Source organism: Micrasema longulum, unplaced genomic scaffold (genome assembly GCF_059751315.1).
Source record: "Micrasema longulum isolate JH-2025_06_02 unplaced genomic scaffold, ASM5975131v1 h1tg000234l, whole genome shotgun sequence".
Taxonomy (NCBI): domain Eukaryota; kingdom Metazoa; phylum Arthropoda; class Insecta; order Trichoptera; family Brachycentridae; genus Micrasema; species Micrasema longulum.
Window position 1 is genome coordinate 544,629 of NW_028277439.1, and position 15,138 is coordinate 559,766.

Consider the following 15,138-nt stretch of genomic DNA (forward strand, 5'->3'; position numbering starts at 1 on the left):
TACTTTTTAGTTTATTATTTACACATACTATTCAATTTTTCATTCTTATTTTAAAGACAAATATTTGATCTATCTTGACATTTCTAATTGTTGGGCACAACCCGAGTTTAGTTGAAATGTTAAATAAAACTAATTGATTACATTGATTATGAAAAACACGTCAAATGTATAATATGTTATGCACGCAGTAATGCTGTCGAATTTTTTAAAACGATTTTTTTTCTTTTTCATTTGTGTACTAAATATTCAAAAAAATGGAACGCATAAGAAAGGATTCTATCTCGTATGATCATTATACGCGTATTAAGTTTTGTTAAAAATCCGTTATGTGTACTTGGGGTTTATTTGTACCGCTGTAATGTGTAAACTTTACATCTGATGGGGAGCATTTGAAGGGTAGTAATATTGGGACGGAGCGGATGGAGCGTACAAGTGTTTATGATTTATTATCCGAGCCTGCCGCTAGATGGCGCCAGCTACGCTGGCACTACACGCCTATGGATCGTGACCGAATCAATTTAATTGCTTAATAAGCGAACTTTGCTCATTATGCACAAACAATTAAACTGCGATGACTGTTTGAATAGTAAAATCAGAATTAATCACTGCATTATGCTTTTCCGGTTTTCCCAAATCACCACATGCTTTGGTGTTGGGTTGCATCGATTGATGGAAATTGTTGGCCACCCTGTCCTTCCCCTTTCCTTAAATTGCACATGGTTCTGAGTTTATAAGCAAACTGAAATTTGCAAAAAAGATATAAAGATCTAAGGGATCATTGGACACGAGAGGACTAATGATTGAGCACGTAAATTGCAATCGACGTAAGATTAATAACATGATGTTTCACCGGTTTTCTGTTTATATATTTGCACTAGCGGACCCGACAGGCGTTGTCCTGCCTGAACGTTGGTTTGCCTGCTATTAGCTTGAAAAAAGACTTTTCATTGATAAGTAGGTACCTAAGTACTTGTTTATGGTTGAATTCTAAAACATAAAATTTGGCAAACAAATGTTTATCGCAAGAGGCTAAACTAGCAGTTCACAACGGAGTTCTAGTTCCAACTCTAATGTATGGGAGCGAAGTATGGAATTGGAAAAATAATGATGAAAGTAGGTTGAATGCTGTCGAAATGTAATCCCTCAGGCGAATGTGTGGTAAAACGATGTATGATAGGTGCACAAATGTCGAGATCCGTGAAGTGTGTAAGGCTGAGACATGCATTATTGACAGAATTAAGAAAGGGGTGCTGCGTTGGTTTGGACATGTAGAGCGAATGGACAGCGAAAGAACGACTAAAAGGATCTACAATGCAAATGTTGATGGATGCAGAAAACGAGGAAGACCGAGAAAGACATGGCACGATCAAGTCCATCAAATACTTGAAGATGGATATGTCAAAAGTAGGAATAATCGGCGTGCGTGCATAAGAAGATGTATGAATGTAGAGGAAGCGAGGTCTGTATGCCAAGATAGAGTGTTATGGCGTTCTATCCTCTCTGCCTACCCCTACGGGGAAACGGCGTGATGGTTTGTTTGTTGTTTGTTTGTTTGTAAAATAACTGTTTTTTTTAAATATGGTATTCTTTTTGCAAACGTCAAACTCCGGTCTTTTTACCAACAAAGGGGTGTACTTATGTAGGAATACGATTTTAAAAAATTTATTAAATTGAATAGTATTTTAGTAAAACCAAAAATCCAGTAAAAATAAATAAATAGGTAGAATTATAAAAGAATTAAGGAAAAAATCTGATTGAGATCCACAAAAAACAAATCATGTTTGTAAACTTTTAAAAACAAACTTTTTTATGCACAAAAAAACAACATCTTTCCATTTTTTAGTAAATGCATTCTTCTCGATTGCAACCCTGGTAGATCGATGAATAAGACATTTTTGCTCTTTACTTATTTTTTCCGTATTAGATTAAAGATTTTAATATCTACGAACACGCACAGCACAAAGATCTACATTTTTCTGAAAACCGCACGCAAATCAGTTAAGCCGTTTAGGAGGAGTTCAGTGACATTACACTTACAGAGGAATTATATATATAAAGATAAGTATAAAAGTTAAATAAAATGATATTATTTCAACATTTATTTATTAGTTTTGTGCTAAATATAAGCAATTCATCAAAATTTTCAATTTTGAACTTTTTACTTTTTAAACGTGATCTTCTAAATAATATTTTGAACGTCATATACCTACAATTCTGGCTGCGATATGTAAATTTAATTGAATGCTTCCTAATATATTATTTCTATCCAGCTAACAAACCTGAACATGGGGTTTTACTAGTTACATAGCAGAAAGGTAAAGCGATATAATATTACCAGTTTTAGGCAAAACATTGTGTACAGAATCCGGAACAAAGGTTAACTAGAACCCACGGTTACAAAACTTGTTAAAATATTTAAGAACTAGGCCTAAGCGAATGGACGATTTACTCTACGAATGTAGATTTTGTCCGCCTCAGTGTCTAGTGGTTAGCGTGATTGCCTACAGTGGTCTCAGGTTCGATTTCCGATATAGTTGCCATGAAGTATTTATTTAAAAATGCCTTTTTACATTACGTTATTCTTACTTAAGAAAGATTATGTTTAGGCTTTGTTTCAATGATTTTTAAATCTTTTATTTCGCACTACGATAAATTTACATTTCTATGAGAAGTTTTGCTAGTTTCTTTGAAGTCATCGACCACAATTATTTTACCGTTGCAAGCAACGAGCGGTCATGTTGATCCAAAAACAAACATGTCCGAATTAAAAGACACGGATTTACAGGCCAAATACCAAATGGAAAATGATTTCAAACACATTTCATAAAGGCGTCACTGCGTTGTACAGTTATGAGTTATGTATACCAAGAGACAGTAAATTACTGACTCAGTCTACGTCAAAATTTGGCAAAATGTCGAAGGAAAATGATATTTTAGGAAAAATAAATAAAATAGTAATTGCTTTACGTAATCATTCACTGAATAACCGCCCTGTAAAATAAATAAAAGAAAATTGAAAATTTCTATTTGAAGCACTAACTTTATGGTTATTCATTATAATAAAATAAATAAAACCACTTTTTTCTTAACTACTTATATATATAAAAAAATAAAACATTGTTCGTATTTATAATGCAACAATAACGAATGGTTGTTATCAGTACTGTAATATAAAACCAAGTGAAGTGCATGGCACTGCTTTGCAATGCAACATATTTGATTTTTTGATGCAAGAAGCAAAGATGATCAGTCCCACGATTTAGATCTAGTTCAGGACAATGAAACATCACCCGGCCTGGAATCGAATCTGAGACCTTAAGTATGGCATGCTGTAACCAGTACACCACGAAGCGGACCATTCCCTCCAGATTTTCTTTTTGAGGATTGCCTGACCTAATCTTACCTAAGAGTAGCCATCAGGCCTAGCCGTTCTGGTCTTATTACAGTAAATTTATTATTTTAGGATACGAAAACAATTAAAAATTATTACAATAATAATAAATGTGCATCTTTCAAAAACTCCCAAACCTTTAATCAGAATAAAACAATTTTTAACGTACTAAAACTACAATATTTTGAGTTAGTCCAAATTTTTGTAGACAAGGACTGGATTCAACTCCCTGGGGAACTGTTTCTATCCAGGCGTTGCCTAGTATGTGGGTGAAATAATTCAATTAGATGAATCTCACCCGCATAAATAAAGGTTTCAGCTCTTTAACTTCACAAACATCAACAGATGAAAGAATCTAAGGAATATAGATGTTCAAATATAGGCAGAATGGTGAATGTTACACAGCGTGTAAAGTGGCCACTTAAACCAGCCATTGACAGGTCATAAGCCCTGTAGATGCCTAGACTTCTATATTACCTTCTCTTAAATATTCTTCATCTCTGTTGTAAAATGTTAATACTAAAACTACTGTTAATCATATTGTTTTATGTACTTTACTATCTGGAGAGCGAGTTTCTTCAATTAGTTTGATTTTAAAAAAATACAATGGAATGGAAAAATAAAAATACAAGGATGGATTTAAAAAAAAATATTTTTTATCCAAATGGCCTGTAATTTTTTATGATTGTTTGATATGCATATTTTTTTTATTCAATAGATACAATCAGCCCCTGTATTGATTAGATCGAGTATATACACATTTAAGCTAACTTCGTTTTTGAATGTTGCCTAGATATGTTTTTGGGTCACCTTTAATGTGAGGCAATTTGGACCCGAGTGTGGGTATTATGTATAAGTGCGGTATTGTTAACTTAACATGAAAGGCCCCTGTGCTGTAAGGCTGGCGCTTTGAAAAATCGTTTTTCCATATATAACGGAAATCTATTCACTGGGGAAATGTATTAGAACGGTTTTGTTTATTTTTTATTTGTTGATTTTCGGTCTTATAAGATCATTAAGTCAACTATTGTGCACGCGACGAAAGAAAAACAATGGTTCTATTTCACAAAAAAGCGATATCGGATAAAACGAATTAAGTATATAATTATGAATCGTAGCGTTTTACTAAAAGCTTGAAAAGCTGTTGTCGTCATTAATAGGGTTTTCTCACCACGCACCGATCGTTTAGAAACTGACAGTCCTGACATATGCAATATATATAAATATATATTTTTAACAGAATTACCAAACACTTAAATCACCAAATTTACTCTTAAGGTTTATCTTTTTTACCGTTATTCGCACCTTTGAATATGTTAGTAAATCAATTATTAAGACAAGAATACCAATCTTACGCTTCAAATCCAGTCCAGAGACTAAAATATTGCCATGATTTTTTTCTTCAAAATACTTTACGTAGACGTCATTGGTCAAAAAGAAATTAGCACATTAATTCAACACATGAAATATAATTTTACAATTGGAATTAGCAAAGTAATTAGCAATGTACATGTGTATATATGTGTATATTTACATATACATGTGTGTATATATGTGTATGTCTGTATGTATATGAATCAAAATATGTATCCGAATAAGTTTAATTTTGTTTGTCTGTGTTCTATATTAATTTGTTAAGTATTATAATATATTAAAATGTAATTGCCTAGCTTGGAACGGGGTATGTACCCTTGTTAGCTGGGCAAAGTGAATATGGAATTGTATTTTGATAAAGAGTGTGAATAAATAAATAATGAATAATAAATAAATTAAGGGGTTAACCCAAATCCACGGTGGAAAGTCGTCCACATTTCTACTGTCCGCGTCGATATGAAAGTTATGTATTTGACAAATGATGATACAGAAGGTAAAATTATTGAATTATTATCTTAGTTACAAAGATGTTATGATGTAACCATAAATAAAATGATTGGAAGTTTCCGAGGCCTCTTTTTCTTTCCAAAGTTATTTATATATACAGCCTAACATTAATGAAACGGTCAAAACGAAATGCCGATTATTCAACTCTTGTATAATGCCAGTACTCCTATATGGGTGCGAATCTTGGCACCTTACCAAAGCTCAAAACACCAAACTTCTGAGTTTTGAGAGTAAGTGCTTGAGAAGAATATTAGGTACAAGGTGGTTCGATTTTATAACTAACATCGAAGTCCGAGAACGGACGCAACAGCCTCCTATAACGAGCGCCTTGAGGATGCGGCGGTGGACCTGGTTTAGATACGTGCTGCGCATGCCTTAAGTGAACCCAAACCCAAGTTACCTCTTCTTTAAACCTGCGGGCTCACGCCGTCCTGGAAGGCCATCAATGACGTCTTTCGACTTTATTCGTCGGAATTAAGGGGCGCTGGATTAATGTGGGAAGAGGAAAAAATGCTGACTGGCGATAGGGTCTCCTGGAGGCAACTAGTGATGTCCATATGCTCCACTTAGGAGTGGATGTGGAAAAAAAGAAGAAGAAGAACATTAATGAATCGGTTTTTAGTGTTCCCAGTTTTATCTTAAAATAAAACATATATTTTGACTATTGTGTGCACGCATTGGCGGAGCTAAAATGTATAAAATTATCAATATATAGGTCGAAAATTCAATTAAAATGTTGCTATCACTAATTTGACACTAGAGTTGACCTTAAAAAATAATTTTTAAAAAACATAAATTTTTATTTGTGATGCTCCGTTTAAAATGATAACCTCGAAACAAATCGCTTATCAAAAAAGCACAAGCGATATTCATAAAATTGAAAATGGATAACAAACAGACGAAATGGTATCAATCAATTAAAAAATAATACTCAAAATAAATATACCAAGCTTGTCTATTAATTGGAATTGGTATAACCTGGTCTACGTACAAGTCAATCAGTGTAGGTGTAAAGGTAAATGGCATACATATGTGTACTGGTATACGTGTACGATCACGACCACAAATGCATTGGTAATAAAATTTCAATTACGGATTAATAATAGGCGCAAACAATCTGGTCGGATGAACGAAGAGAAATGAATGTTTGAATTTTGATTTGGTACAAATATGCCGGAGGGACCAGACGAAATCTATCACAGAATTGGAAAATGTTACTACTATAATATGAATTTAATTATCATCATAGTATCTATGCATTTTGATGTATGTACTATAACTAAATTGTTCATTGGAGACATTCAAAGTGTATTGTATGTGAAAACAGTTTTAGTCAAAATACCTACATGTTCATTTTTACTTGCTTTTCATTGTTTTCAATTTTTGAAATTTACATGTTGAAAAAATCAACTGATATGCAGAAAGATGTATAAAAAAAGAGTCATAAAAACATATACAAATTATGTTCATCATTATTTCCTTTCCGATTGATAAACGCTTCTGAAAATAAAATATTCTGGTGTAAAAACACGTTTTTTAATGAACATTTCGTATCAACCATGTCGGCAATCGAACCCAAGACCTTTTGCATGGCAGGCAAATGCGCTGACCATTACACCACGAGACCGACGATAAAGCTTCATATAACGCGAATTTGAAATCATGATCTAAAAATTATCGAACAACTGCACGTCGCGCCTTTTCGCACTGCTTCACATTTGCTAAGCGTTTACAAGTAAAAACTCAACTTCCCACGAAATACAAAATAAGCTCTGGAACCTATGTTGAATGTAACACGATTCGGGTGCTTAGTACTGCATCTAGTGTATAGATACATATATATATATATATAATATATATCAGTGATACATATACCTATATGTGTTTTTGATTAATTTTTATTTGGAATTAAAATTAATTACAGAATACAAACTAAAATAAAAAAATTGAAAACCGTTATTATTTAACCCACAGTTTTTATTTAATACTATAAAATAAAGCTTTAAACGCGATGAATAAAAAAATCTTCATGATAGTCCGAAAACCCACGCGAATCGATGCAATTTACATTGCAAAAATGAGCATTTCCAGTCTAAATTTGCATAAAATGTGGCAACGGGTTTTTAAATGTGTGACATTCTGGTTTTAACAACAAATTTCATATTCAAATTGATGTATCACAAAATGCAATCGTTCGTTTAAATACGAAATAAAACGATTATATAAATTGTGTATATTAATCACTATTTAAATTGTTATCTGTAAGTAGCAATGTTGACGTAACTACATACAATGAGATAATTACTAAAAAAATTAGATATTTATTAATATTGTAATAAATTTAAGAGCATTGTTCGAATTATTTCTATATTTGTTGTTTGGCCACAACCACGTTGTAATTGTTCAAATAAATATTTACGATTAGGAATAATAATGTTTAACCAAATTTTAATTAAGATTTATAAAAGATAAGACAAAAATGTGTATTTTTCAAAGTAGTTTAATGAAATAGCCTTTAGTTAACAGATAATTTAAATAAACTTCATGTCTGTAACGCTCTAAAATCATATTTTTCTCCCACAGTTAGTTACATAACATTAACTTGTAATATGCCTATTATTGTTTTATTGTTATTACATGCTTCAAGTAGACGAATTATTAAAAATAACACATTAAAGTAATTAAAATGGGGTTTTTAGTTAAAATACACCAAAATGAAAAAATGATAATTATTTTTGGCTAATTTTAAATAAATTGCGTCTAACTATCCGTTGAACACCGTCTTTCTTAGACTAATAAGATAAAAGATTTCGTGTTCCAAAGCGTGACCTGTCAAATCACATACCGTGACTTTACTAAATAGATACTTATATTTTTGCGTAAAATAAAGATTAGGTAGGTTCAGAGCTAGCAATTTCTGGAGCGGTCTGTTTGAGCAACCGCTTTGAATCGGTATAAATCCTTTTGGCTCATAAAACATGAATCTATGGTGCAGGATGCTTACTGAGTTGCTATCACAAATCACAATTGGACGTAAACCACCAAGTTTTGCATGCGCTTGGAAGCCGAGGGGAATAAGACTTTATATTTTAACCTGGATAAAACTTTCACCAAGCGGAGACACTTCGGTTGAATGGACATACTCTGGATACCTCCGAGAGTCTCGACCACAGTTGCCTAATTTGCTAAGCATCTGATTTCCTATTCCTGGACGTCCATTGCTGATAGTTCGTCAGAAATTCATGCCTTGCAGATCATGGGACGCGGGACTCGTATTTAAAATACAATAAATAATTAGTAAAATCTGTTTAAACTCTTGTGTAGCAGTGGTATAACACGAGTCTAAACAGGTTACTATACCTGATATATAGTATCAATCTTATTTCTTTAAATGATGATTTTATGTTTTCTGTAATCTTCAAATTAACATCTTCAGACTGGATTTGAAAATAAAAATTTGTATAAATATGCCGTATGCAACAAATATTTATCCCTGCTATGCGCAAATAAATACGAATAAAAGTAATGCCAATACCACAATACATCTGTTTTACATAAGAGCACGAGATAGAACTTATAACGAGGAAGAAAGAGACGCTGTTTTGACGCCGGTGTTTGTATGAAAAAGACAAAAACAAAAGAATAAATTTGTTCACTTAGTCGGTTATTGGCAGCAAGCAGAAGTGAACTACGGAAAAACAATTATTTAACATTATGTATCTGTTTTTTTTTTCAAATGTCTGAACTACAGAATATTATTTCTTTTGTTTGAGGTAACACGATGTTACATCACCGCGTGTAAATGATTTTATTAGCACAGCCTATTAAAAGTTTAGGCAGTCATTTTTTTATTTACGAATAACATATTTATGTACTTTCTTACTTTCAAGTATGTTTAGGCATTTTTTTATAATATTCCCTTCTCAATCCCAAGATTTTTTAAAAACTAATTCATTAAGTTTACAATAATTAGAATTTTTGCAAATGTCAGGTAACATATTTAGCATTTTGAGACCTAAAAACGACTTTTTCATTTGACTTAATGACTTACTAGTATTTGGCCCCATGATCCATCATTTGGTTTGTCTCCTGGTAATAAAGGAGCGTATGTAGGAATAATAGCCGCTAGGCGCATTTATGATTTCGCTTTTTAATACGCCAGAAAAGAGTTCTGCGTTGGTTTGGTTATGCAGAGCGGATGAGCAACAAAAGAATGGTCGAAAGGATTTACGATGTCAATGTTGATGGATGCCTATGTTGCAGAAATTAAAGAAGACCGAGAAAGACACGACATGACCAAATCCAACAAATACTTGAAGATGGACACGTCAAAAGTCGGATAATCGGCGCGCGTAAATGAAAAGATGTATGCATGGAGAAGAAGCGAGGTCTGTATGAAGATAAAGATACATATTGCAAAAAATATAATGAGTTAAGGCTTACCTCTTCACCCATTGTATCGGAGTATCGCACCCACTTGCCGAGTCGCGGTCTCCAGTACTCGAGGATATAAGCCTCGGAGAACTCCCGTCCTTGGCCGTTGCCGAACCGACCCTGGGTCTCTGAAGCAGTGATCAGGTAGACTTTCTTCAGATCTATTTGAAGCCACTCGCTGGAACTGCTGTCTGCCGTCACTTGCTGTTTGGGGCACCAAGCTCCACCATTGCGCTCACTGCGAATCCTGAAAGAAACCATAATATATGTTAAAAATTGTTAAAGCGGCGACAGAACATATTAATGCTATAGCAATGCCAAAAAATAACATCTTGAAAAAAGCAGTTCCAAAAAAAATTGAGGTTTTGGTCTGCCTCGTTGGTCATCGCGTTAGCTTACGATACAAGAGATTTTTGATCAAATTGCCGATATGGTCGACATGAAATATTAATTTTAAAAAGTGACACTAGAATACTTCATAGAGCCAAGACTGGCCATCTGAGCGTAAGACTTATCATCTTACCTTCATGGAAAAAAAATGGCCGAGATACGCTGAGATTTGTGTACCAATGCAGTGCCGTATGGTGTATACGGAAAAGAATAATAAAAATAAATCTGCGAACTCAACGTCTTACGATTGTCCAGCTGCGACAAATATCGATCATAGTATGCCGCGAAGGTACGCTCGATTTTTGACGATCGTCAAATGTCGGTTTTGACGATCACAATTTTTGTGGCTGGTACGTAGCCATTAGACATGCGTCATTTTGATAATCGTTAGGTACGAGTCTGCAACAAATATCAATTTTGTTTGTAGTTATATAGACACCTTTATGGATCGTATATTTTATAATCATTAAAAATAATGATAAATGGGACAAAAGTGTACTGGATTTGGGACGAAGAAAGTTTTCTAGTGTTATTTTTATGTTTTAAGTCTTACTCGTATACATATATCTCTTCTCTGGTCTCAATCCTGGGATTGGCTGGCAGCAATTACTTTTATTCTTCTCCTCCATTCCTCCTTATACATACATACATATAATTTACACTAAATGAAGTTATATTATCCTGGAGATTTATTGATGAATGTTCATTGGCATGTCATTTCTCTAAACTATGGCAAATGGATCTGACTTATTCATAAGAATAAAGTGAAAACCGTTTTACAAAACATTGTAAAATTACTCTTTTTTTTAAAATAAGCAATCATAAAAAAACTGATACTTTATCTAAAAAAACAGCAATAAAAAATGAGAAAATGAAAAACTCGCAATTAGCTCTAAAGCTATCGTGTGTCTAACATAATAATGTATAACTTAAAACAACCCATAAGAAGTTACACGACACAATTTTTTTTCTTCGTATGTATTCTTGAAAAAATCATAATCGATATTGAGATCAAACAAAATGGCATTTGCTACAGTAAATAAGTTGCAACAAGATTTCACGTAATTACTTATAACTGATCACTATTAAGTTAGATCTGCTTCCGGTTTGTCAATTCTTGTTTATTCAGTTAATATTTTACTCAAACAAACGGAAATTCAATTTGTATATCTAACCAACATGAGTATTTTAAACTTAAAATAATTCAAGTAATTGCATCAAAAGCTCCGTATTTGAATAAGAATAACCAACTGCCTAGAGGAATAACTTTTAAAGCAACAAGAAAATGTTTTTTTTTCAAATTTAAATTCATCCAGCAATGTTATCATTTTTATTAATCAATATTAATTAATTAAATGTATTATTATTATTATTCTGAACTGTTTCTAGAAAGTAGAATTTAAGAGTAATGGATGAAAATTGGAACTACTATTAAAAGGCAACAACAGTTTCGCAAAACACCAAAATATATTTTTTAAAATATTAAATACATTTTATTTACGGCACCCTAGAGTATTTTTTATTTGCATTATCCGGAAACAGAATACGAACCTTTAAAAATTAAATAATGTACTCTACAGTATGCTTGCTGAGCAGGATGTATATATTCGATGTTAAAATTAATTATATTCCAATAATATCATAACTCGAGTCGTCTCGAATTTCGGCGGTTATGACCAACAAAACGAATAAGTTTAAAATCCTTTGGTGTCAAGTTGCGTGGTCGCTTGTGGTGTTAAGTCTGCACAAGAGAGGTCTTATTAAATTAAATTAATTCCACGCAGTCACTTCGCTTCCTGCCAATAAGAAAAGTAAGAAGATACATATGAATCAGTACGTATATTGTGGGCCTCGAATAAGATGGACGCAGAATCCACTACATTGGCACGGAGTCCGCCCTGCACATAAACAATCTTTACGCGATGTCTCTGCGTATTTGCATTAACGGCTTCGCACTTTGCATGTCCGAGATATGCCAACATCAGAAATCATAAACCCGAATAAAAAAATAAATAAAATTTATACATTATTAAAATGATGCACATGCTTACGCACACCTAAATTGTATTGAATATAATTTTTATTGAGCCATTAAAAGTAAATATCACAATCATTTTATATTTCATAGCTGCTTCCAACTACTGCTTCACAAAATTATGACTGGAGTAGTTGACTGTGCAGAATTACTTAAAAACAATACATCCTTCAGCCAGGATTTGTAGACGGTACCACCTGTTTTATGTTCCAATAAGTGTATGCTAAAAATGCATTATTTTTTAAAGAATTTTTTGGTGTACAATACACAATTTAAAGACTCGGATTAAAAATGCATTATGTAACTTAATAGACATAATAATAATAAATATGTACATCTATTTCCCCTCCTTATTCTCTCTTTATGCATCCTTGTCTAAATCCCGCCCGATTTCCAATTTAACTGTTCTTTTTTTAAAAATGTATTCTTTGATTATTAAAAAATATATACATGAAAATAATATGCTAAAACTTATGTATATTGATTTGACGTTAAACCTACAAAGGTCCTCCAATATGGGTAGATACACACTAACTCACTCACTATTAAACAAAATGGATTTTTACTCTTGAAAATAGACGTACTGAATTATGCTATTTATATAAATTATTAAATAATAAAGTAAACTCATTAAACCTACATTAATTTTAATTTCCCCTTTTGAGTGACACAAAATAAATATTTATTCCATCTGCCCGTCTGTAGCACTTACTATGCACAACACTCTTTCCTCTATCTATCTTGTTCAAAATATAATATAATTTTTTTCACTAATTGATATATTTAATATGTCCTTTACGACTTATTCTATCTGACTGCGGTACACTTCCACTTGCTTTTAATTGATGCACACGTTTACAACACTTACTCTTACTTACACTTACACCCTCTAATATATAAATATACGCACGCTCACATTTAAGTATGTATTATAATTTAATATGTTTGATTATTATTTAGAAACTTCACCGGTCTGTCGTTCAACCTTATCTTAATTATGTAGTTTAATGGTTGTTGACTTTGTTTCTATAAAATAAATAAATAAAAAATGCTGTGTATAAGTACGGCCTCGACGAGAAAGTGGGAGGATTTTAAAATAAATAAAAAAACATTCATAACAATGAAAAAAAATAAACCGTGTTATAAAAAACAGGTGTTTTCAAATCTAACGATAGGAACATTTTCAATTTTGAAGTTTTTTGGTAGGTGCCTAAACACGTACTTAAAAAATGTACCTAATCAAAAGTTTCCAGACTACTTTAACATCTGTTTTTATTAAATGCAGTAAGAAAACACAATTTGATTTTCTACCTAAAGCCACTGATATATATGTATACACTAGATGTAGCACTATGCACCTATTTTGTGTTCCATTCAACCTAAGTTCCAAAACCTAACTTGTAGTCAGTGAACGTGAAGCAGCTTGAAAAGACGAGACATACAAATTTGAATTCACAGTAAACTAATATAGACAGTTAGTCTTTTTTACTCTACTACATGTTTTGCACTTCAATATTCACGTGACAACGCTCATTTTTCGGAACGTAATTTCAAAATATCGTTTTATGAATCATCATCTCTATTTAATTATACCTCAGTGCTTAAAGCGCTTTATTACATATTGATTTTTAAATAAACACTCGATCAAAAAAGTTTAACAAATTTATGTTAAAAATGTTTAAAATATGCTTGATTTAAAAAATATCACTTAGTAAACGCATTTTCATAAAATCAAAAGGTTTTGTTGCCCTGAAGCTTTTGAGTCACTCTGATATGAATATTAAATAACGAATATATCTGTTAATATATTCCCAAAGGATTCCCCGGCGAGGACACGAACCACTCATAAATAACTGACGTATACAGTCACTCCCAACTATGTCGACACCTATCTCCGCAGCCAGATCAAACAAGGAATTATAACAGCTCCACATGGATATCGGGAAAACCTGACAAACTTTAATTCATGAAAAATGCAGCTTTTGGAAAAAAATCAACAGATTAAAGAATTTAAAAAAAATCGAAAACTGAAAAAGTCACGCAGCATGTAAAGTGATCACCGATAACTTATAATCACTTAAAGTAGCTAAAACATATTATAATATTTATTTGCTCATAAAAATACCTCATCTCATTATTAGATATTTTTTATGAAGTCTAGGTATTTACAGAGCTTATGATCTGTCATCGGTTGGACTGAGTGTTCACGTTACATGATGTGTAACAATATTTACTTTTCTACTTTAAAATAGTTCAGGAGGTAATCTTCAAAAATGGTCATGTCTACTTTTGTTGAAATTGAATAAATGTGACTTTTAGTTTCTGAAGTTTCAATATTGAAGCAGAACAGTAAAGGACTTGACCAAATTTGAAATTCAGAAATTTAAAAACATTGAAGCGAACCCGATACTCTAAAATAAACGTACAAAAATATTCTGAAAAAAAACAAAAAACTCAATTTTGGACTTAATTATTTTTTAAGATTTCCTTCCATTTTCACGGACGGCATTTTTTGACTTTCTGTATGTACTTGCTTGAAGATTACATTCGCATGCGTGCTAGTTGACTTTAGACAGTTAAAGTATTGAGAAAACTAGCGACATCTGCTGTTGAAAACCGGTGAGTTTTTACTTAATCTGTCTTGGGTTAATTTTTGACAATTTTATTTTAATACATTCAAAAATGGGTTTTTTAATCGAATAAAACTTGCTAGCGAAGTTTTTTTTATATGATAATTTAAATTCAATTAATAAATAAATGCTTTTAATGACATTGTTCAGATATTGATGAAATAATTGTTTATTGTGTAAAAAAACATGAGTTTGAATAAATATAATATACAATATGTTCTTAAAACAACGAAAGTGTGCCAAGGAAAGGAAGCTCAAAGTACGAGAGAAAATGAAGCTTGTGGATTAATAAGAGGAGGTAATTAATAGCCTAAAATAATATTCTAATTATTTATCTTGACGTGAAAGATTATCTTTAAATTTATACTACAGTTTCA

The 15,138-nt window shown here is 32.2% G+C and overlaps 1 protein-coding gene across 1 annotated transcript in view; it reads right to left on the reverse strand.

The window, feature by feature from the left end:
- The window catches only part of Ddr (discoidin domain-containing receptor 2), a 633,418-nt gene that overhangs the window by 128,694 nt on the left and 489,586 nt on the right, over window positions 1-15,138 (reverse strand). The window contains exon 8 of the mRNA XM_088243797.1: window positions 9,716-9,953. Coding sequence (XP_088099923.1) covers window positions 9,716-9,953 — 238 coding nt within the window. The remainder of the gene's footprint in view (window positions 1-9,715; window positions 9,954-15,138) is intronic.